The sequence below is a fragment of the Chlorocebus sabaeus genome, chromosome 1, assembly GCF_047675955.1.
Source record: "Chlorocebus sabaeus isolate Y175 chromosome 1, mChlSab1.0.hap1, whole genome shotgun sequence".
Classification (NCBI taxonomy): Eukaryota; Metazoa; Chordata; class Mammalia; order Primates; family Cercopithecidae; genus Chlorocebus; species Chlorocebus sabaeus.
This window is the reverse complement of record NC_132904.1, coordinates 57,103,426-57,127,130: the sequence shown is the minus strand read 5'-3', so window position 1 is coordinate 57,127,130 and position 23,705 is coordinate 57,103,426. Positions and strand designations below refer to the sequence as shown.

General features: G+C 37.9%; 1 protein-coding gene and 1 long non-coding RNA gene across 2 annotated transcripts in view; both read right to left on the bottom strand.

The window, feature by feature from the left end:
• Positions 1–23,705, bottom strand: part of LOC140713428 (uncharacterized) — an 83,775-nt gene that overhangs the window by 19,132 nt on the left and 40,938 nt on the right. The gene's annotated exons all lie outside the window — the stretch shown is intronic.
• Positions 14,248–15,192, bottom strand: OR5P2 (olfactory receptor family 5 subfamily P member 2). The gene has a single exon (XM_008007871.2). It carries the CDS (start codon positions 15,190–15,192, stop codon positions 14,248–14,250), a length of 945 nt encoding a protein of 314 aa, XP_008006062.2.

Genomic DNA, 23,705 nt, shown 5'->3' with positions numbered 1-23,705 from the left:
ACCCACCAATTTCGGACACAGTGGTACCAAAACAGACATATAGGCCAGTGGAAAAGAACAGAGACCTCAAAAATAATACCACACATCTATGACCATCTGATCTTCATCTAACCAGACATAAATAAGCAATAAGAAAAGGATTCCCTATTTAATACATGGTGCTGGGAAAACTGGCTAGCCATATGCAGAAGATAAAAACTGGACCCCTTTCTTCCACTTTATACAAATTAACTCAAGATGGATTAAAGACTTAAATGTAAAACGCAAAACCATAAAAACCCTAGAAGAAAACCTAGGCAATACTTTTCAGGATATTGGCATGGGCAAAGACTTCATGATGAAAATGCCAAAAGCAATTGCAACAAAAGCCAAAATTGACAAATGGGATCTAATTAAACTAAAGAGTTTCTGCACAGTAAAAGAAACTATCATCAGAGTGAACAGGCAACTTACAGAATGGGAAAAAAATTTTGTAATCTACCTATCTGACAAAAGTCTTAATATCCAGAATCCACAAGGAACTTAAACAAATTTACAAGAAAAAAAACCAGACAACCCCATCAAAAAGTGGGCAAAGGACATAAACAAACACTTCTTGAAAGAAGACATTTATGTGGCCAAAGACATTTAAAAGAGTTCAACACTGATTATTAGAGAAATGCAAATCAAAACTACAATGAGATACCATCTCATGCCAGTTAGAATGGTGATTATTAAAAAGTCAAGAAACAATAGTTGCTGGCAAGGCTGTGGAGAAATAGGAATGCTTTTACACTGTTGGTAGGAATGTAAACTAGTTCAACCATTGTGGAAGACAGTGTGGCAATTCCTCAAGGATCTAGAGCCAGAAATATTCAACCCAGCAATCCCATTACTGGGTATATACCCAAAGGAATATAAATTATTCTACTATAAAGACACATGCACACATATGTTTATTGGAGCACTATTTACAATAGCAAAGGCATGGAACCAACCAAAATGCCCATCAATGCTAGACTGGATAAAGAAAATGTGGTACATATACCCCATGGATTACTATGCAGCCATAAAAAGGAATGAGATAATGTCCTTTGCAGGGACATGGATGAAGCTGGAAGCCATCATCCTCAGCAAACTAACAGTGTTGGGGTTAAATCAGGCTGGTGGGAAAAATATTAGAGATACTTATAGAAATAGACACAAATCTTCTTGGAAGGCCTAGAAGTTTACATAACTTCAGTTATAACTTCGGTTAGAAGTTTGCATAACTTCCACCTTCAGCTGAAGGTAGCCTGATCCCTTTACCTTTAGTTAAACAAATTAAAATAGTAATAAAGAAAGGCGGAGTAGTTTACCTAGCTGGCTTGTTTACTCATATCATCTTAAGACTAACCTTTGATGTACCTCCAGTGCTTAAGTGCTTTGAATTGGGAAGTCCACAATGTCAATTGCCCTCCAATGGTGTTGACTCAAGTTTTTGTCAGTTAATCCTACTGAATAAATGTGAGTGAGTCACAGCTGTTTACAGGACTCAGCAGGAAGCCTGTAAGCCGCTGGGACCCTCAGCTGTACTGGCAGAGCAGAATATCTGTGTGTCGGTTTATGTTTATTCATCCTTTGCCAAATCAGGGGTTTACAGTAATAGACCCCCCACAGCTAGTGCCCCTGCAAAAGGAGCGCTGCCCCAACACAGGAACAGAAAGCCAAACACTGCATGTTCTCACTTTTAAGTAGGAGTTGAACAATGAGAATATATGGACACAGGGAGGGGAACAACACACACCGGGGCCAGTCGGGAAGTGGGGGTTGAGGGGAGGGAGAGCATTAGGACAAATAGCTAATGCATGTGGCGGCTTAAAACCTAGATGATGGGCTGATAGCTGCAGCAAACCACCATGGCACACATATACCTATGTAACAAACCTACACATTCTGCACTTGTATCCCAGAACGTCAAGTAAAACAAAAACAACAACAACAAAAACAACAAAAAAAGAAAGGACACTAATCAATAACATGAAAACACATGAAAGGGGGGCGGAGCAAGATGGCGGAATAGGAACAGCTGCAGTCTCCAACTCCCAGCGGGAGCGACACAGAAGACCGGTGATTTCTGTATTTTCAACTGAGCCTCTGCTGCTGACACCCAGGCAAACAGGGTCTGGAGTGGACCTCAAGTAATCTCCAACAGACCTACAGCTGAGGGTCCTGACTGTTAGAAGGAAAACTATCAAACAGGAAGGACACCTACACCAAAACCCCATCAGTACATCACCATCATCAAAGACCAGAGGCAGATAAAACCACAAAGATGGGGAAAAAGCAGGGCAGAAAAGCTGGAAATTCAAAAAATAAGAGCGCATCTCCCCCGGCAAAGGAGCGCAGCTCATCGCCAGCAACGGATCAAAGCTGGACGGAGAATGACTTTGACGAGATGAGAGAAGAAGGCTTCAGTCCATCAAATTTCTCAGAGCTAAAGGAGGAATTACGTACCCAGCGCAAAGAAACTAAAAATCTTCAAAAAAAAGTGGAAGAATTGATAGCTAGAGTAATTAATACAGAGAAGGTCATAAACGAAATGAAAGAGATGAAAACCATGACACGAGAAATACGTGACAAATGCACAAGCTTCAGTAACTGACTCGATCAACTGGAAGAAAAAGTATCAGCAATTGAGGATCAAATGAACGAAATGAAGTCAGAAGAGAAACCAAAAGAAAAAAGAAGAAAAAGAAATGAACAAAGCCTGCAAGAAGTATGGGATTATGTAAAAAGACCAAATCTACGTCTGATTGGGGTGCCTGAAAGTGAGGGGGAAAATGGAACCAAGTTGGAAAACACTCTTCAGGATATCATCCAGGAGAACTTCCCCAACCTAGTAGGGCAGGCCAACATTCAAATCCAGGAAATACAGAGAACGCCACAAAGATACTCCTCGAGAAGAGCAACTCCAAGACACATAATTGCCAGATTCACCAAAGTTGAAATGAAGGAAAAAATCTTAAGGGCAGCCAGAGAGAAAGGTTGGGTTACCCACAAAGGGAAGCCCATCAGACTAACAGCAGATCTCTCGGCAGAAACTCTACAAGCCAGAAGAGAGTGGGGGCCAATATTCAACATTCTTAAAGGAAAGAATTTTAAACCCAGAATTTCATATCCAGCCAAACTAAGTTTCATAAGTGAAGGAGAAATAAAATCCTTTACAGATAAGCAAATGCTTAGAGATTTTGTCACCACTAGGCCTGCCTTACAAGAGACCCCGAAGGAAGCACTAAACACGGAAAGGAACAACCGGTACCAGCCATTGCAAAAACATGCCAAAATGTAAAGACCATCAAGGCTAGGAAGAAACTGCATCAACTAACGAGCAAAATAACCAGTTAATATCATAATGGCAGGATCAAGTTCACACATAACAATATTAACCTTAAATGTAAATGGACTAAATGCTCCAATTAAAAGACAGAGACTGGCAAACTGGATAAAGAGTCAAGACCCATCAGTCTGCTGGATTCAGGAGACACATCTCACACGCAGAGACATACATAGGCTCAAAATAAAGGGATGGAGGAAGATTTACCAAGCAAATGGAGAACAAAAAAAAGCAGGGGTTGCAATACTAGTCTCTGATAAAACAGACTTTAAACCATCAAAGATCAAAAGAGACAAAGAAGGCCATTACATAATGGTAAAAGGATCAATTCAACAGGAAGAGCTAACTATCCTAAATATATATGCACCCAATACAGGAACACCCAGATTCATAAAGCAAGTCCTTAGAGACTTACAAAGAGACTTAGACTCCCATACAATAATCATGGGAGACTTCAACACTCCACTGTCAACATTAGACAGATCAACGGGACAGAAAGTTAACAAGGATATCCAGGAAGTGAACTCATCTCTGCAGCAAGCAGACCTAATAGACATCTATAGAACTGTCCACCCCAAATCAACAGAATATACATTCTTCTCAGCACCACATCGCACTTATTCCAAAATTGACCACATAATTGGAAGTAAAGCACTCCCCAGCAAATGTACAAGAACAGAAATTGTAACAAACTGTCTCTCAGACCACAGTGCAATCAAACTAGAACTCAGGACTAAGAAACTCAATCAAAACCGCTCAACTACATGGAAACTGAACAACCTGCTCCTGAATGACTACTGGGTACATAATGAAATGAAGGCAGAAATAAAGATGTTCTTTGAAACCAATGAGAACAAAGATACAACATACCAGAATCTCTGGGACACATTTAAAGCACTGTGTAGAGGGAAATTTATAGCACTAAATGCCCACAAGAGAAAGCAGGAAAGATCTAAAATTGACACTCTAACATCACAATTAAAAGAACTAGAGAAGCAAGAGCAAATGCATTCAAAAGCTAGCAGAAGGCAAGAAATAACTAAGATCAGAGCAGAACTGAAGGAGATAGAGACACAAAAAACCCTCCAAAAAATCAATGAATCCAGGAGTTGGTTTTTTGAAAAGATCAACAAAATTGACAGACCGCTAGCAAGACTAATGAAGAAGAAAAGAGAGAAGAATCAAATAGATGCAATAAAAAATGATAAAGGGGATATCACCACTGACCCCACAGAAATACAAACTACCATCAGAGAATAGTATAAACACCTAACGCAAATAAACTAGAAAATCTAGAAGAAATGGATAATTTCCTGGACACTTACACTCTTCCAAGACTAAACCAGGAAGAAGTTGAATCCCTGAATAGACCAATAGCAGGCTCTGAAATTGAGGCAATAATTAATAGCCTACCAACCAAAAAAAGTCCAGGACCAGATGGATTCACAGCTGAATTCTACCAGAGGTACAAGGAGGAGTTGGTACCATTCCTTCTGAAGCTATTCGAATCAATAGAAGAAGAGGGAATCCTCCCTAACTCATTTTATGAGGCCAACATCATCCTGATACCAAAGCCTGGCAGAGACACAACAAAAAAAGAGAATTTTAGACCAATATCCCTGATGAACATCGATGCAAAAATCCTCAATAAAATACTGGCAAACCGGATTCAGCAGCACATCAAAAAGCTTATCCACCATGATCAAGTGGGCTTCATCCCTGGGATGCAAGGCTGGTTCAACACTCACAAATCAATAAACATAATCCAGCATATAAACAGAACCAAAGACAAGAACCACATGATTATCTCAATAGATGCAGAAAAGGCTTTTGACAAAATTCAACAGCCCTTCATGCTAAAAACGCTCAATAAATTCGGTATTGATGGAACGTACCTCAAAATAATAAGAGCTATTTATGACAAACCCACAGCCAATATCATACTGAATGGGCAAAAACTGGAAAAATTCCCTTTGAAAACTGGCACAAGATAGGGATGCCCTCTCTCATCACTCCTATTCAACATAGTGTTGGAAGTTCTGGCTAGGGCAATCAGGCAAGAGAAAGAAATCAAGGGGATTCAGTTAGGAAAAGAAGAAGTCAAATTGTCCCTCTTTGCAGATGACATGATTGTATATTTAGAAAACCCCATTGTCTCAGCCCAAAATCTCCTCAAGCTGATAAGCAACTTCAGCAAAGTCTCAGGATACAAAATTAACGTGCAAACATCACAAGCATTCGTATACACCAGTAACAGACAAACAGAGAGCCAAATCATGAATGAACTTCCATTCACAATTGCTTCAAAGAGAATAAAATACCTAGGAATCCAACTTACAAGGGATGTGAAGGACCTCTTTAAGGAGAACTACAAACCACTGCTCAGTGAAATAAAAGAGGACACAAACAAATGGAAGAACATACCATGCTCATGGATAGGAAGAATCAATACTGTGAAAATGGCCATACTACCCAAGGTTATTTATAGATTCAATGCCATCCCCATCAAGCTACCAACGAGTTTCTTCACAGAATTGGAAAAAACTGCTTTAAAGTTCATATGGAACCAAAAAAGAGCCCGCATCTCCAAGACAATCCTAAGTCAAAAGAACAAAGCTGGAGGCATCATGCTACCTGACTTCAAACTATACTACAAGGCTACAGTAACCAAAACAGCATGGTACTGGTACCAAAACAGAGATATAGACCAATGGAACAGAACAGAGTCCTCAGAAATAATACCACACATCTACAGCCATCTGATCTTTGACAAACCTGAGAGAAACAAGAAATGGGGAAAGGATTCCCTATTTAATAAATGGTGCTGGGAAAATTGGCTAGCCATAAGTAGAAAGCTGAAACTGGATCCTTTCCTTACTCCTTATACGAAAATTAATTCAAGATGGATTAGAGACTTAAATGTTAGACCTAATACCATAAAAACCCTAGAGGAAAACCTAGGTAGTACCATTCAGGACATAGGCATGGGCAAAGTTTTCATGTCTAAAACACCAAAAGCAATGGCAACAAAAGCCAAAATTGACAAATGGGATCTAACTAAACTAAAGAGCTTCTGCACAGCAAAAGAAACTACCATCAGAGTGAACAGGCAACCTACAGAATGGGAGAAAATTTTTGCAATCTACTCATCTGACAAAGGGCTAATATCCAGAACCTACAAAGAACTCAAACAAATTTACGAGAAAAAAACTAACAACCCCATCAAAAAGTGGGCAAAGGATATGAACAGACATTTCTCAAAAGAAGATATTCATACAGCCAACAAACACATGAAAAAATGCTCATCATCACTGGCCATCAGAGAAATGCAAATCAAAACCACAATGAGATACCATCTCACACCAGTTAGAATGGCGATCATCAAAAAGTCAGGAAACAACAGGTGCTGGAGAGGATGTGGAGAAATAGGAACACTTTTACACTGTTGGTGGGATTGTAAACTAGTTCAAACGTTATGGAAAACAGTATGGCGATTCCTCAAGCATCTAGAACTAGATGTACCATATGACCCAGCCATCCCATTACTGGGTATATACCCAAAGGATTATAAATCATGCTGCTATAAAGACACATGCACACGTATGTTTATTGCAGCACTATTCACAATAGCAAAGACTTGGAATCAACCCAAATGTCCATCAGTGACAGATTGGATTAAGAAAATGTGGCACATATACACCATGGAATACTATGTAGCCATAAAAAAGGATGAGTTTGTGTCCTTTGTAGGGACATGGATGCAGCTGGAAACCATCATTCTTAGCAAACTATCACAAGAACAGAAAACCAAACACCGCATGTTCTCACTCATAGGTGGGAACTGAACAATGAGATCACTTGGACTCGGGAAGGGGAACATCACACACCAGGGCCTATCATGGGGAGAGGGGAGCGGGGAGGGATTGCATTGGGAGTTATACCTGATGTAAATGACGAGTTGATGGGTGCAGCACACCAACATGGCACAAGTATACATATGTAACAAACCTGCACGTTATGCACATGTACCCTACAACTTAAAGTATAATAATAATAAATAAATTTTAAAAAATAAAAATAAAAATAAAAATAAAAAAATAAAAGTGAATGCTTTTAGTGGCAAAAAAAAAAAAAGAAAGAAAGATCTCAAATAACAACTTTTAAATTTTGCTTTATTTTAAGTTTTGGGGTATATGTGCAGGATGCGCAGTTTGTTACATAAGTAAATGTTTGCCATGGTGGTTTGTTGCACCTATTAACCCATCACCTAGGATTAAGCCCAGCATGCATTAGCTATTTTTCTTGATGCTCTCCCTGCCCCCACCCTCATCCCTGACAGGACCCAGATGTGTTTTGTTCTCTTCTCTGTGTCCATGTTTTCTCATTGTTCAGCTCCCACTTATGAGTGAAAACATTTGGTTTTCTGTTCCTGTGTTAGTTTGCTGAGGATAATGACTTCCAACTCTATCCATGTCCCTGCAAAGGACATTATTTTGTTCCTTTTTATGGCTGCATGGTATTCCTTGGTGTATATGTACCACATTTTCTTCATCAAGTCTATCATTGATGAGCATTTGGATTGGTTCCATGTCTTTGTTATGGTGAATAGTGCTGCAAAGAACAAATATATGCATGTATCTTTATAACAGAATGATTTATATTCCTTTGGGTCTTTACCCAGTAATGGGATAGCTGAGTCAAATGGCATTTCTGGTTCTAGGTCTTTGAGGAATCACTACACTGTCTTCCACAATGGTTGAACTAATTTACATTCCCACCAACAGTTTAAAAGCATTCCTATCCCTCCACAGCCTTGCCAACATCTGTTGTTTCCTGACTTTTTAATAATTGCCATTCTGACTGGCATGAGATGGTATCTCATTGTGGTTTTGATTTACATTTCTCTAATTATTAGTGATGTTGGGCTTTTTTTTCATATGTTCATTGGCTGCATAAGTGTCTTCTTTTGAGAAGTGTCTGTTCATGTCCTTTGCCCACTTCTTAATGGGGTGGTTCATTTTTTTCTTGTAAATTTGCTTAAGTTCCTTATAGACTTTGGATATTAAACCCATATTAATATTATCCATATTAGTCAGATGAATAAGTTGCAAATAACAACTTAATGTTACACCTCAAGGAACCAGAAAAGAAAAAACAAATTAAGCCCAAAGTGTGCTTTAAAAAAAGGAAATAACAAATATCAGAGCTGAAATGAATAAAACAAAATAGAAAAAAAAATAGACCAACAAATTGAGAGATTTTTTGAGTAAAAATTAACCAAATTGGCTAACCCTTAGACTAAGAAAATAAAAGAGAAGACATAAGTAAATGAAATCCAAACTAAAAGAGAATACAATACACCTGATACCACAGAAATACAAAGAGACTACCGTGAAAAATTATACACCAGTAATTGAATAACCTGGAATAAATGGATAAATTCCTAGAAACATAGGTGTTATATTTTTTACGTATGTCTAATATAAAAGTAAAATCTGAACAGACCAATAAGGAGTTTGGAATTTGAATCAGTAATAAACTATCTTCTGTGAAAGAAAGACTCAGGATAAAATGGATCATGAATTTTACCAAACATTTAAGAATAATTAATGCCAATCTTTTCAAATTCTTCCAAAACTTTCAAGAGAAAGCAACACTTTGAAAATTATTCTGTGAAGTCAGCATTACCATGATATCAAGGATGGACAAATACACTACAAGAAAAAATTACAGACGAATACCCTGATAAATACAGATGCAAAAATTTTCAATAAAATACTAGTAAACAAATTCAACAACATATTACACATGATGATCAAGTGGGATTTATCCCTCTGATGTAAGGGTGGTTCAACATATGAAAACAATAAATATGATACACCACATTAACAGAATGTAGGATTAAAATCACATGATCACCTCAATAAATGCTGGATAAGTATCTGACAACATTCAACATCCCTTCAGGATAAAACTCTCAAAAAATTATGTTTCAAAAAATAGACCTCAACATAACGAAGGTCATGTATGACAAGCCCACAGCTAGCATCATATTCAGTAGTGAAAGGCTGAAACATTTTTCTCTAAAATCAGCAACAAGACAAGGATACACACTCTCACCATTTCTAATCAACATAGTACTGGAAGCCCTAGCCAAATAAATTAGTCATGAAAGAAAAATAAAAGCCATCCAAATCAGAAAGATGCAACATATCTGTATGCAGATAATGTTATCATATCTGTATGAAATCCTAAAGACTACATGCAAACACACACACACACATACACACACATTAGAACTAATAAATGAATCAAATAAAGTTGCAGGATGCTAAATCAACGTAGAAAAGTCAGTTGTACTTCTTTATATGAACAAAGGTCTATGTGAAAATAAATTAAGAATACAATCCCATTTATAATGTTAAATATCACTGAAAGAATAAAATACTTAAGAATAAATTTATCCAAGAAGGTAAAAAATCTATACATGAAAAATTATTTTAAAATGGATGTAAAAAATTGAAGAAGAAACAAATAAATATCCCTGTTCATGGATTGACAGATATAGATACCACCCAAAGCAAACTATAGACATAATAAAATTTGTCAAAATTACAATGATCTTTTTAGAAAAATTGAAAAAAAGTCATAAAATTCTTATGAACCTCAAAAAAGTTCAAATAACTCAAGCAGTATTAGGCAAAGAAGATAAAGCTAGAAACATCACTTTTACTGATTTCAAATTATATTACAAAGTTAAAGCGATCAAAACAGTATGGTACTGGCATACACACAGACCAATGGAACAAAATGGAAAGACAAGAAATAAATCAACATATATAGTCAATTAATTTTCCACAAGGGCACCAAGAATATACAATGGCGAAAGAATAGTGTCTTTAATAAATGGTTTTGGAAAACTGCATATGCACACGCAAAAGAATAATGTTGGATGCTTACTTATACCATACACAAAATCAACTCAAAATGGATTAAAGACCTAAACAAAATACCTGAACCTATAAAACTCCTAGAGAAAAGCATAGGGAAAAAGTTCCTTGATGTTGGTCTTCTCAATTAATTTTAGATTTGACACCAAAAGCACAGGCAACAAAAGCAAAAATAAAAAACTGGGACTACTTCAAACTAAAAATCTGCACAGCAATGAATACAAAATGAAAAGACAGAATTGGGAGAAACTATTTGCAAAACATGTATATTATAAGGGGTTAAGATCTAAAATATATAATTCACACAACTTAATAGCAACAAAAAGCACAAATAACTGGGTTTAAAAAATAGGCAAAAGTCCTGAATAGATATTTTCAAAAAGAATATATGCAAATGGCCAATATATATTTGAAACATGTATTTGAAAAGGTGTTCAATATTAACCTTCAGCAAAATGCAAATCAAAACACAATGAAATATCTTCTCACACCTGTAAGTATGGCTACCACCAAAAAGACAAGTAGTAACAAGTGTTGGTTAGGGTGTGAAGGAAAGGGAACCATTGTACACTGTCAGTGGAAGATAAATTGGTATAGCTATAATGAAAACAATGTGGAGTTTCCTCCAAAATTTTAAAATAGAACTACCATATAGTTCAGCAACCTTTCTTCTAGGTATATTCACAAAATAAATGAAATCAGGATGACAAAGAGATATCTGCACTCCCATGTTCATTCAACATTATTCAAAATAGCCAAGATATAGAAATAACCTAAGTGCCCATCTATGGGTAAATAGATAAACAAATTGTGGTACATATACACAGTGGAATATGACGCAGCCTTAAAAGAAAACAAGGAGATTCTCTCATTTACGACAACCTGGATGAATCTGGAAGATGCTATGCTAAGTGAAATAAAGAAGATAGAAAAAAATACTGCATAATCTCACTTATATGTAGGAAAAAAATGTTCAGTAGATAGAAAAAAATAGTAGACTGGAGCAAAGTGTGGGGGAAGTGGGAGATCTAGGTCAAAAGCTACAAAGTTGCAGCTAAGTAGGATGAATTAAGTCTACAGCTGTATAGCATGTGGACTATAGTTGGGGTATTGTATACTAAAAGTATGCTAAGAGAGTCGATTTTAGGTGCTTCTACCACACACACACACAAACACACACACACACACAAAGCTATGTAAGGTAATAGACACGTTAGTCTGCTTGAATATAGTTATTATTTCACTACGTACTTGTATACCAAAACATCATGTTGTACATCTTAAATATATACAATAAAAATGCAAAAAAAGAAAAATATTCCACCCCCATTTGTTTTTATGGTATCAGATGAGAAACTCTCTGTCTTTTCTAAATGGTTTTCCACTATAAGAATAAATTCTTTCTCTCTAGTTCTTTAAAGGCTTTTCTGTTTTTAGTTTTTAAAATTTAATTAGCATGGATTTCCTTGGGCGTATCCTATTTGAGGTTTCTCAACTTCCCGAATCTGTGCTCTATATGTCTTTCACAAAATTTAGGAAGTTTTTTGCTATTGTTTCTTTGAATACTTGCTCAGTCCCTCTTTAATCCTCCTGTCCTTCTGGAACACCCACAATACACATGCTAGTTGTATTTTTACTGTCTCACAGTTATATATAGCTCTGGAGGAGTTTTTATTTTTCCAGGAACTGTGTGAAAATCAGATACATGGGAAAAGAGGAAAAATATCGTACCTGATTTGATATGGAGCCCCAAGAAGGCTTCCTACATGAGGGGAAAAAAAATTTAGGTTGGTATGTATAGCGTAAGTAAGCATTACCCAGGTGAGAGGGGAAATGCGTTTCAGTTAGAGGTACTGCACATAAGAGGGTCTTGAGACATCAAAGAAAATACACATGTTTAAGGATTTGAAATAAGACCAAACAAGACCAAATAATTAGTTTTTAGAGTTTTGTGCTTAGGGCCGAGAGGAAGAGTGGTGAGAGATGAAAAAAAAAGGTCATATTCAGGATCTGAACTAATCTATTTAAATTTATGGTTAGCGTATTGAGGATTGGAAGAGAGTGAGAAACAAAGTAGAAAGCTGGCTAGGGTTTATTAGTCAAGGTTCTTCAGAGAAACAGATTCAATAGGATGTGTGTATACATGTGTGAGTGTGTATGTGTCTGTGTATGTGAAGGGTGTGTGTGTGTTTGTGTGTGTGTGTGAGAGAGAGAGAGAGAGAAATTAAGAATTACCCTTATGTGATTATTTTGGTGGCTAGCAAATCCTCAATACACAGAGGAGATGAGCAGATTGGAAATTCCAGCAAGAGGTGACACTGCAGTCTTGAATCCAAAGGCAGTCTAGAGGCAGAATTTCTTTCTCTTTGAAGGATCCTCATTCTTTTCTCTTAAGGCCTTCAACTGATTAGAAAAGATCCATTCATATTACAGCGGGTAATCTACTTCAGTCAAAGCTACTGATTTAAGTGTTAATCGCATCTAAAAAATACCTTTGCAGCAATATCTATCCTGATGTTCAGCCAAACAACTGAGCACCATAGCCAAGTCAAGTTGACACATAATAATTAGATATCCAGGGGTACTATTGTAAAATAAATGTAAGATGTGGTAACTTGAAATCGAAGTGCTGACAATGAAGATGAAGAGAAGCTGTAAATAAATATTGGACTCAGAATCTATAAGAATTTGTAACACAGTGTAGGAGTGTAGAGAAGAAAAAAATAAATCACTACAAGGCTTCTGAATCAGTAAATTGATTCGGGCTGGGCACAGTGGCTCACACCTGTAATCCCAGTACTCTGGGAGGCCAAAGCAGGAGGATTGCTTAAGTCCAGGAGTTTAACCAGCCTGCTCAACATAAGGAGACCCTGTCTCTACAAAAAAATTTAAACATTAGTCATGATGGCCCATGCCTGTGGTTCCAGTTACTCAGGAGGTCGAGATGGGAGGATCACTTGAGCCCAAATGCTCAAGGCTGCAGTAAGCCGAGACTGCACCACTGCACTCCAGCCTGGGCAACAAAGTGAGAACCTGTCTCAAAAATAATAATAATAATACATTGATTCAATGACGGTGCATATTACAGTAGGACAGCAAGTTAGGAGCCAAAGAGAGGATGAGGGAAGAGAAACAAATGTGGTAGTCATTGGCATATAGAGGAAAATTAAGATTATTTGGGATGGAACGGTCCACTTCCCTTAAGTATCCTTAGCAGGCTGTGGATCTAACTATGAACAAATCACTCCAAGAGTTTATTCCACTCAATCCTTAACGAGTTCAGGAACACTGATGATCCCTGCAGAGGAAGTCACCTCTTTTGGCCTGATGGAGGATTCCACAGGTAACTCAGGGGCATCTCCCCTTTACTTTTCTAGAGACTTCACATATCCAAGGCCAAATTCAGAGGTCAAGAACACAGTTTAGAATTTTATGGGTCCACAAAGCCCATCCCCAACAGATAACCTTACTGCAAGAAAAATGTTCCTAGCAATTTTATTTTCTGGTTCCACTTTGTCATTTCCTCACAGAATGTAGTTAGTTATAACTCTAGTTATCACACACATTTCAGGATAAGCTGCTGTTGAAAATGGACACAGTCTTAATGATTTTAAAGTATAGTAACCTCAACTTACAGCAAATAACTATTTTTGAAAAATAAATGTGAATAACATTTTTTTTTAATTTTTAGCATATTAAGTATTCTGTCATGTGAAACATTTTTTGTTAATTATACATTTAACTTAATTTTATTAAAGGTAACTAACTATGGACCTCTGATTTACTACTTAGTGTCTGAAAATCCAATAGCTGCATATACTAAAAAGCTCTGTACTAGTTAACTATATATAAACATATATTTCAATGACAGGCACTCAATTTCCTTTTATTATTATATCTATGGGATATCATTATATTAAATTCTACAAAAAATAGTCATCATTAAGATAATATTTTTCTACCAAGCTCTCTCTTCAGAGCCCCCTTAATCTCCTTGTTCCTGAGGCTGTAGATCAGGGGGTTCAACATGGGAATCACCACCGTGTAGAACACAGACACCACCTTGTTCTGATCAGTTGAGTAGCTGGAATTGGGCATCACATAAATGAATGTAATTGTCCCATAGAACAGAGTGACTGCAGTGAGGTGGGAGGTGCAGGTGGAGAAGGCCTTGTGGCGCCCCTCAGTGGAGCGCATCTTCGTGATGGTGATGAGGATATAGATGTAGGAGATGGCTATGACACACATAGTGACCACAATGATGGAGCCAGAAGAAAATGAGAGAACAACTGTGGAGACACTGATATCAGAACAAGAGAGTTCAAGTAAGGGAGCAAAATCACAGAAAAAATGATTTACTTGATTTGGTCCACAGAAGAGTAAAAAATAGAAGGAAGTAGTATAGGAGACAGCAATGAGAAAACCAGCCATGTAAGCTACTAAGAGTAGCTGGACACTGACTTGTGTGGACATTTTGGTTGAATAAAGCAATGGACTGCAAATTGCCACAAAGCGGTCATAGGCCATGGCAGCCAAAAGGAAGCATTCGACTGTCGCAAAGAAAGCCGCTGAACCAAGCTGGATGGCACATCCAAGGTAGGAGATTGTATTTCTCTCCACCAGGAAGTTTACAAGCATGTTGGGTGTGACAGAAGATGAATAGGCCATGTCAGCAAAAGCCAAGTGACTCAGAAAAAAATACATAGGATGATGGAGCTGAGAAGAGATTCTGATAAGAATAATTATGCCGAGATTGCCAGATGTGGTTACCAGGTAGATGCATAGGATGATCATGAAGAGGATGACTCGAAGGATTGGATCATCTGTTAAGCCCAATAGGATGAACCCTGTTAGAGCAGTGCGGTTCCCGTCCTTCAGGGAATCCATGAGATGGAGTAGCTGCTGACTAAATGAACCCATGATGAGAACAGCACATTAAAATGTTATAAATTTGATGGCTTCATCTTCATTAATATATACATGAAGGTTAATATGAACAGATGTATCACTCAAGGAAAGTTTAGACTTTTTTTTTACCTTAGGGTTTCATTGTTTATATATTTGTGGGTAATGAGTCTTTCTGTATTTTAAAAGCTGTTTTAGAAGAAACACCAAAAAATTGCTTCAAATAATGTATATACTTTTCAATTTGTATTTTTAATGAAATATACTTAAAGTTGCTTTAAAGAGAAAGATTTTAAAACATAAGACTTACAAGAATAATAAAAGGTATGGTACATATAACAAAAATGATTAAAATATGTTAATGTAAGATTAATGAAAACTTAAATATTAGCTAACATTTACTGAATGCCTATCAAAATACTGGCTCAGGGTTAAGAATTGTATCTATATGTATATAATATATAACATATATTATTGTATTATATACATTATATATACAGATGTATCTATTTTAATTTCCATAAAATAATATTAAGCACTTTTATTATTACCATTTTATAGATAGGGAAACTAAGTTTGAAAATGTTAAGTAACTTTCCTAAGGTTACATAGCAAGTGGTAGAGTCCAGATCTGAATCCCGCGTAGTTTGAATCCAGTCAATTTCCATAATAACTATGTTATTAATGTAATTTGTATAAAATTGTACAATGTAATTCGTATAAAATTGTATAACCACTACATTTATAGCATAGTTGGAGAATATTTACCAGGAAATCTAGTACACTTGAAAATCAGTAGATAACAGATTAACATTTCAGTTCTCTGAAACGTACAACTGATGTATAAAAGAGATGCCTAGCTAGTTACATAGTTTATAATGTTTACCACTTAAACAACACTAGTTTTTTAAAAGAGACATACGATTTTCTTCATAGGACAAGGAAGAAATAGGAATTTCAAGTTGTGCTTATGAATGAAGTCACCTAGTATACGTTGATTAACTACTTTTATTATTTCCAGTTAAAATATTATTATATCAAGTAGGTTGAAATATCAATTTAACCACTATGCAAAATGTTGTATGATTAATATTCAGAACATAATTAAGATATTTAGTCAAACCAAATAATTTCCTAATATAACAGTGTTAACAAATTGAAGTATTATAGAATCAAATCATATTATTTCGGACATAATATACAGAACAAAGTTTCAGCCTAGAAATATAAGAAGTTTACCAAGGACACTCTGCTGATGGCCAGCTTGACCCTCATCTCCAAGCTTTCTGGTCTTACAGCCTTATCTTTCTCTGAAGTGTCTAGTTGGGCCAGGCATGGTGGCTCACATCTGTAATCCCAACACTTTGGGAGGCTGAGGTGGACAGATCACTTGAGTCCAGAAATTTGAGACCAACCTGTGCAACATGGCAAAACCTCGCCTCTAAAAATTAGCTGGGCTTGGTGGTGTGCACCTGTAGTCTCAGTTACTTAGGAGGCTGAGGTGGGAGGATCACCAGAGCCTGGGAGGTCAAGGCTGCAGTGGGCCATGATTGCACCACTACACTCTAGCCTTGGTGATAGAGGGAGACCCTGTCTCCAAAAAAAAAAAAAAAAAAAAACAGTCTTTGGCTGGGCATGGTGGCTTACACCTGTAATCCTAGCACTTTGGGACGCTGAGATGGGTGGATCACTTGAAGTCAAGAGTTCAAGGCCAGCCTGGTCAACATGGTGAAACCCCATCACTACTAAAAATACAAAAAGTATCTGGGTATAGTGGTGCATGCCTGTAATCCTAGCTACTCAGGGGGCTGAGTAGAATCACTTGAATCTGGGAGGCAGAGGTTGCAGTAAGCCAACATCACACCATTGTACACCAGCCTGGGTGACAAAATGAGACTCACAGTTAGTTAATTTATATTAGCATTATGGCTGAGTGCCAAGTTTAGACAGCAGTAAAAGACCATGTGAGTACCTGTTCTTATGGGTGGATAAATGAAGAGTCTTGGTAAACTGACTTATGCCTGTTAATTCACACTAAATTGACTGCAGAAACTTAATTTAATTCAGCTAAAGTTACTTGCTAGCTAATTGCAAGATTACATCTGTCTTGTTTCTTAATTGTGACTTGTGAGTACACACACAACTTTAGAGAATAAAGTGTTCTCAAATGGAAAAAATGAAATTCATTACACCAGATTCACCCACAAATCCAAAGTCTTACCTTGTGAAATAAAAATTTAATCATCTGGCCAGGCGCAGTGGCTCAAGCCTGTAATCCCAGTGCTTTTGGAGGCGAAGGTGGGCACACCATGAGGTCAGGAGTTCGAGACCAGCCTGGCCAACATGGTGAAACCCCATCTCTAAAAATACAAAAACTAGCTGGGCTCAGTGGTGCACACCAGTACTCCCAGCAACTCGGGAGGCTGAGGCAGGAGAACCGCTTGAACCCAGGAAGCAGAGGTTGCAATGAGCGGAGATCGCGTCACTGCACTCCAGCCTGGGCGACAGGGTGAGACTCCGTCTCAAAACAAACAAACAAAAAATTTAATCATCTTACACTTATAAATGTAGATTCCTTGTCATGTTATAGTAGCCACACTATATTGTTTTTGCCTTTGGGGATAAATCTCTGAAGATTCTAGAGATTCAAATGTGAATTTGAAGCAGCAGGAATCATTATCACATTTCTCAAGTGAATATTGAGCAGTTCAACTCACAAAAACACACATAATCTTTAAGAGTTTGTCAATTCTCAGATGATCAATTTTTTTCATTTTGTCTAGGGGGTGGTGCACTTTCATTTGATAATTAATGGGAGTATAATATAATGCATTATATCATAGTCAAATATTGGTTCTAAGTTTACTTTGATACTTCAGGTTAAAGAATACTAAACTGCAAATATAAAACAGTAAACGGCTTCATTCATTCAACAAATATTCATTTTCTAAGTATTTTGTAGTGTTAGAGAACATTCCAATAAACACAATTAGGAACAACAAAGGAAATATTACTACTGACTCCACAGAAATACAAATAATCATCAGAGACTTCTATAAACACCTGTATGCCCACAAACTAGACAATCTGGAAAAAAAATGGATAAATTCCTGGACACATACATTCTCCTAAGACTGAATCAGGAAGAAATGGAATCTCTGAACAGACAAATAGCGACCTCAAAATGAAAACAGCCAACTATGAAGCTCACAGTCAACATCATACAGAATGGGCAAAAGCTGGAAGCATTCCCCTTGAAAACTGGCACAAACAAGGATGCTCTCTCTCACCACTCCTATTCAACACAGTATTGGAAGTCCCGGCAAGAGCAATGAAGCAAAAGAAATAAATACAGGACATTCAAATAGGAAGAAAGGAAGTCAAACCATTTCTGTTTGCAGATGACATGATTCTGTACCTAGGAAACCCCAATGTCTCAACCCAAAACCTCCTTAATCTGATAAATAACTTCAGCAGGGTCGCAGGATACAAAATCAACATAGAAGAACCACTAGCATTCCTATACACTAACAACAGCCAAGCTGAGAGTCAAATCAGAAAGGCATTCCCGTTCACAAAAAGCATAAAATACCTAGGAATATAGCTAACCAGGGAGGTGAAAGATTTCTACAATGAGAATTACAAAGCACTACTCAAAGAAATCAGAGCTGACACAAACAAATGCAAAAACATTGCATGCTCATGGATAGGAAAAAATCAGTATTATTAAATTGGCCATGCTGCCCAAAGCAATTTGTTATTCCTATTAAACTACCAATGATAGTCTTCCCAGAACCAGAAAAAAAATTAATTCATATGTAATCAAACAAGAGCCCAAATAGCCGAGGCAATCCTAAGCAAAAAGAACAAAGCCAGAGGCATCACGTTATAATACTCAACATTATACTACAGGACTACAGTAGCCAAAACAGCATGGAACTGGTACAAAAGTGACACATCAACCAATGGAACAGAATAGACAATCCACAAATAAGGCCACACACACAACCATCTGATCTTTGACAAAGCTAACAAAAACAAGCAATGGGGAAAGGACTGTCTATTCAATAAATGGTACTGGGATAACTGGTTAACGATATGCAGAAGATTGAAACTGGACCCCTTTCTTACACTACATTTAAAAAAACTCAAGATGAACTAAAGACTTACATGCAAAACTATAAAAACCCTGGAATATAACCTAGGCAATACCATTCTGGACATAGGAGCTGGCAGAGATTCATGATGGAAACACCAAAAGCAAATATAACAAGAGCAAAAATTGACAAATGGGATCCAATTAAACTAAAGAGCTTCTGCACAACAAAAGAAGAAACTATCAACAGAGTAAACAGACAACCTACAGAATGGGAGAAAATATTTGCAAACTATGCATCCAACAAAGGTCTAATATCCAGAATCTATAAGAAACTTACACAAACTTACAGGACAAAAACAAAAAGCCCACAAAAGCAAAGGACATGAACAGACAATTTTCAAAAGAAGACATACAAGCATATGAAAAGAAAGCTCAATATCATTGATCATTAGAGAAATGCAAATCAAACCCACCATGAGATACCATCTCATACCAGTCAGGATGGCAATCATTAAGAAGTCAAAAAAAAACAGATGCTGGTGAGGTTGCAGAGAAAAGGGAACGCTTATACACGGTTGGTGGGAGTGTAAATTAGTTCAGCCATTGTGGAAAGCAGTGTGGTAATTCCTCAAAGAGGTAAAACAGAACTACCATTTGACCCAGAAATCCCATTCCTGGGTATATACCTTGATATGGTTTGGCTGTGTCCCACCTAAATCTCATCCTGAATTGTAGCTCCCATAATCTCCATATGTCATGGGAGGGATCTTGTGGGAGGTCATTGAAACATGGGGCAGGTTTTTCCCATGAAGTTCTTGTGATAGTGAATAAGTCTCACCATATCTGATCATGTTATAAAGGGCAGCTCCTCTGCACACACTCTCTTGCCTGCCACCATTAAGACATGCCTTTGCTCCTCCTTTGCCTTCTGCCATGACTAGGAGGCCTCCCCAGCCATGTGGAACTGTTAGTTTACTAATCTCACAGTTTTCTTTACAAATTACTCAGTCTTGGGTATGTCTTCAGAGCAGTATGAAAATGGACTAATACATACCCAAAGGAATATAAACTATTCTATCATAAAGACACATCCCCATGTGTATTTATTGCAGCACTATTCACAATAGCAAGGACATGGTGATACGGTGTGACTGTGTCCTCATCCAAATCACATCTTGAATTGTAGCTCCCATAATTCCGTTTTGTGGGAGGGTCCCAGTGGGAGAAAATTAAATCATGGGAGTGGTTTCCCCCATATTTTTCTCTTGGTAGTGAATAAGTCTCATAGGATATTATGGTTTTACAAGGGGTTTCCACTTTTGCTTGGCTGTCATTCTCTCTTGCCTGCCACCTTCTAAGATGTGACTTTGCTCCTCCTTTGCTTCCACCATGATTGTGAGGCCTCCCCAGCCATGTGGAATTACGAGTCAGTTAAACCTCTTTCCTGATTGAGACCATCCTGGCTAACACGGTGAAACCCCGTCTCTACTAAAAATACAAAAAATTAGCTGGGCCTGGTGGCAGGTGCCTGTAGTCCCAGCTACTCGGGAGGCTGAGGCAGGAGAATTGTGTGAACCTGGGAGGCAGAGCTTGCAGTGAGTGGAGATCATGCCACTGCACTCCAGCCTGGGCAACAGAGCCAGACTCCGTTTCAAAAAAAAAAAAAACCCCTCTTTCCTTTATAAATTACCCAGTCTCAGGTATGTCTTTCTTAGCAGTATGAGAACATGAGAACAGACTAATACACATGGAATCAACCTAAATGTCCATCAATGGTAGACTGGATAAAGCAAATGTGGTATATATACACCATGAAATACTATGCAGTTCTAAAAAAGAACAAGATCATGTCCTTTGCAGAAATATGGATGGAGCTGGAGGCCATTATCCTTAGCAAACTAACACAAGAACAGAAAACCAAATGTTGCATGTTCTCACTTATAAGCAGAAGCTAAATGATGAGAACACATGGATGCAAAAAAGGGGGACAATAGACACTGGGGACTATCTTAAGGTGGAAGGAGGAAGAGAAGCAGAAAAAAAAACCTAAAGAAGAGACCTCAGAAACTGACCATGCTGGCATCCTGTTTCTGTAGAATTGTAAGAAAATAAATGTCTATTGTTTAAGCCCCCAGTCTAAGTATTTTGTTATGGCAGCCCATGCTGACTGATACATTAGACTTCATCAAAATTTAAAACATTTGTTCTTTAAGTGACAGCAAACAAACACAGAAACGGATATAATATTTGCAGTATATATATATCTCACTTAGGCCTTATGTTCAGAAAAGAGATCAGAAAATTACAAACGTTGGCTGACCATCTGTATTGCTTGTGTATTATAGTGGCAGAGATGAGTAGTTATGACAGATTATTTGGCCAATGAGCCCAAGATATTTCTCTCTGGCCTTTAAGATCTTGCCAACTCTAGAACAAGAATGTACAAAGAACTCTTATAAATAAATAAGAAATAAAATAGCCCAATTTTAAAAATAGATTAAACATTTGAACAGGCATTATATACTTAATTAATTTTTTCCTGCTTGCCATCTGTAAACTACTTTTAAACCCATCTAGTTATTTTATCATTACAGTGACTGTATTTTTTCAGCTATAGAGTTTATCCTTTTTTATATAGTTTATGTTTTTCTGATTAGATTCTCTGTTGGTTTGTTTATGCATTTTTAAGCCTTTGAACATATTATAATACCTTCTTTGAAGTCGTTGTCGCCTGAATCCAACAATTATTTGGAGTCAGTCTCAATTGACCACCATTTTTCATTGACATAGCTTATACTTTACTGCTTCTTTGCATTTTTTAGACACTTTGTTCAAAAATAGGACATTATAAATAATAATTATAGTGACTGTGAAATCTGTTATATTCTTCTAATGGTTGTTGGTTTTATGTTGTGGTAGATAGCTGTCTTCTCTATATTTATATCATAAAATATATAGTAAACTCCTTTCCATTTGTTTTGCAGCACATGATATATTTGTTCAATTTATCTGGCTTCCAGCTGCTGTTCTTTTAATCCAGTGCCTAGGGGAACTCTTCCATGATTGTGAATTTATCAATAATTTAATAACTTGGGCAGTTTATTATCAGTTTGGAGAACAGGGTTCAGCCTCTCTGCAGTTAGTTCCCTTGCATGTAGGTACCCATTAAATTTCCAACTGTATTTTTGTTCCCAAGTTCTGTCATCTGACCATCCAAGTCATTTGTTAAATTTTTATCTGATGCCTGTGCTTAGAAATTCTATCAGTCAAAAGTGCAACAAAACAGGGGCCAATATGGCTGATTAGAAGCATCTCTTACCTCCTTTAATTAAAAGAACCAAAATAGTGAAGAGATAATCGCTCTTTGAATAGATCATCCAAGAGAAAACACTGGAATTCAACAGAGAAGTGGCAACAAACACCTAAAGCAAGGGAAAGGCAGGGAGCAAGGCAGTCTGCTTAGCCAAGATCAGTGAAGAGCCAGAAGAGACTTCCTAATGCAGGGAAAATGTAAGTGAGAGATTCCCAGTGGTCCACATTCCCACCATGAAATCCTATAATCCTACCCAATGGAGAGCTGCATGACCCTTGTAGGCCCCAAGAATAACATAGGGAGTCCCTGGAAACCACACAAAGGTATTGCTTCAGAAAGAGAGGTCATGCTGGGTCCCACAAGCCCTGAAGTCCTGCACACAACAAGACGCCATTTTGAGAGCCTAGCCCACACAAGACTGCATCTTGCCCTGCAACCTGGGCCAATATGGCAGACACCAGCAGCGATTCTGCCCCACCCCTGCAGAGGAATGGTTGCACATTCTCATATACCCTGAGGATGAGTTCTGCTGCCTGCAACTGCTGTAGGTGTAGACTGCTATGGGCTGAGGTACACTAAAAGCCCACACCCCCAGCTGCCTGCCCATGGCTACCCCCAGGAAAAGCAACTCCACCCTCTGCAGTAGCACACCCACTGCCTCCTCCACCTAGGCTTACCCTACTACTGCACACCATAGCCAATGTGTTTAATACCAACAAGAGGCCTGAGGACACAGGCAGGCCTGGTTGCCCCCACCCCAAGTACCTGAGCACATCACCCAGGAGCCTGGGACTCTCCCAGTCCAGTGCACCACTGGTGGCATCTGAGCACTTCTCCTAGAGTCTAAAGTTGGACCCACTCACCTGCCACTGCCACCACAGCTAGCATCTACCTACATATGCCACCTGTGGGTCTGGGTAACAGCCTGTCCAAACCATTTCAGCCACTGTTAACACCAGTGGGGACCACCTGGGTCCCAAAGTGCTGTTCCACCACTGCTACTGCCATTGCCCAAGCAACACCCACCCCTTAGGGGCTCAAGAACGCACCCAACCTGCCAACCCTCCACTGATATTCCCAACA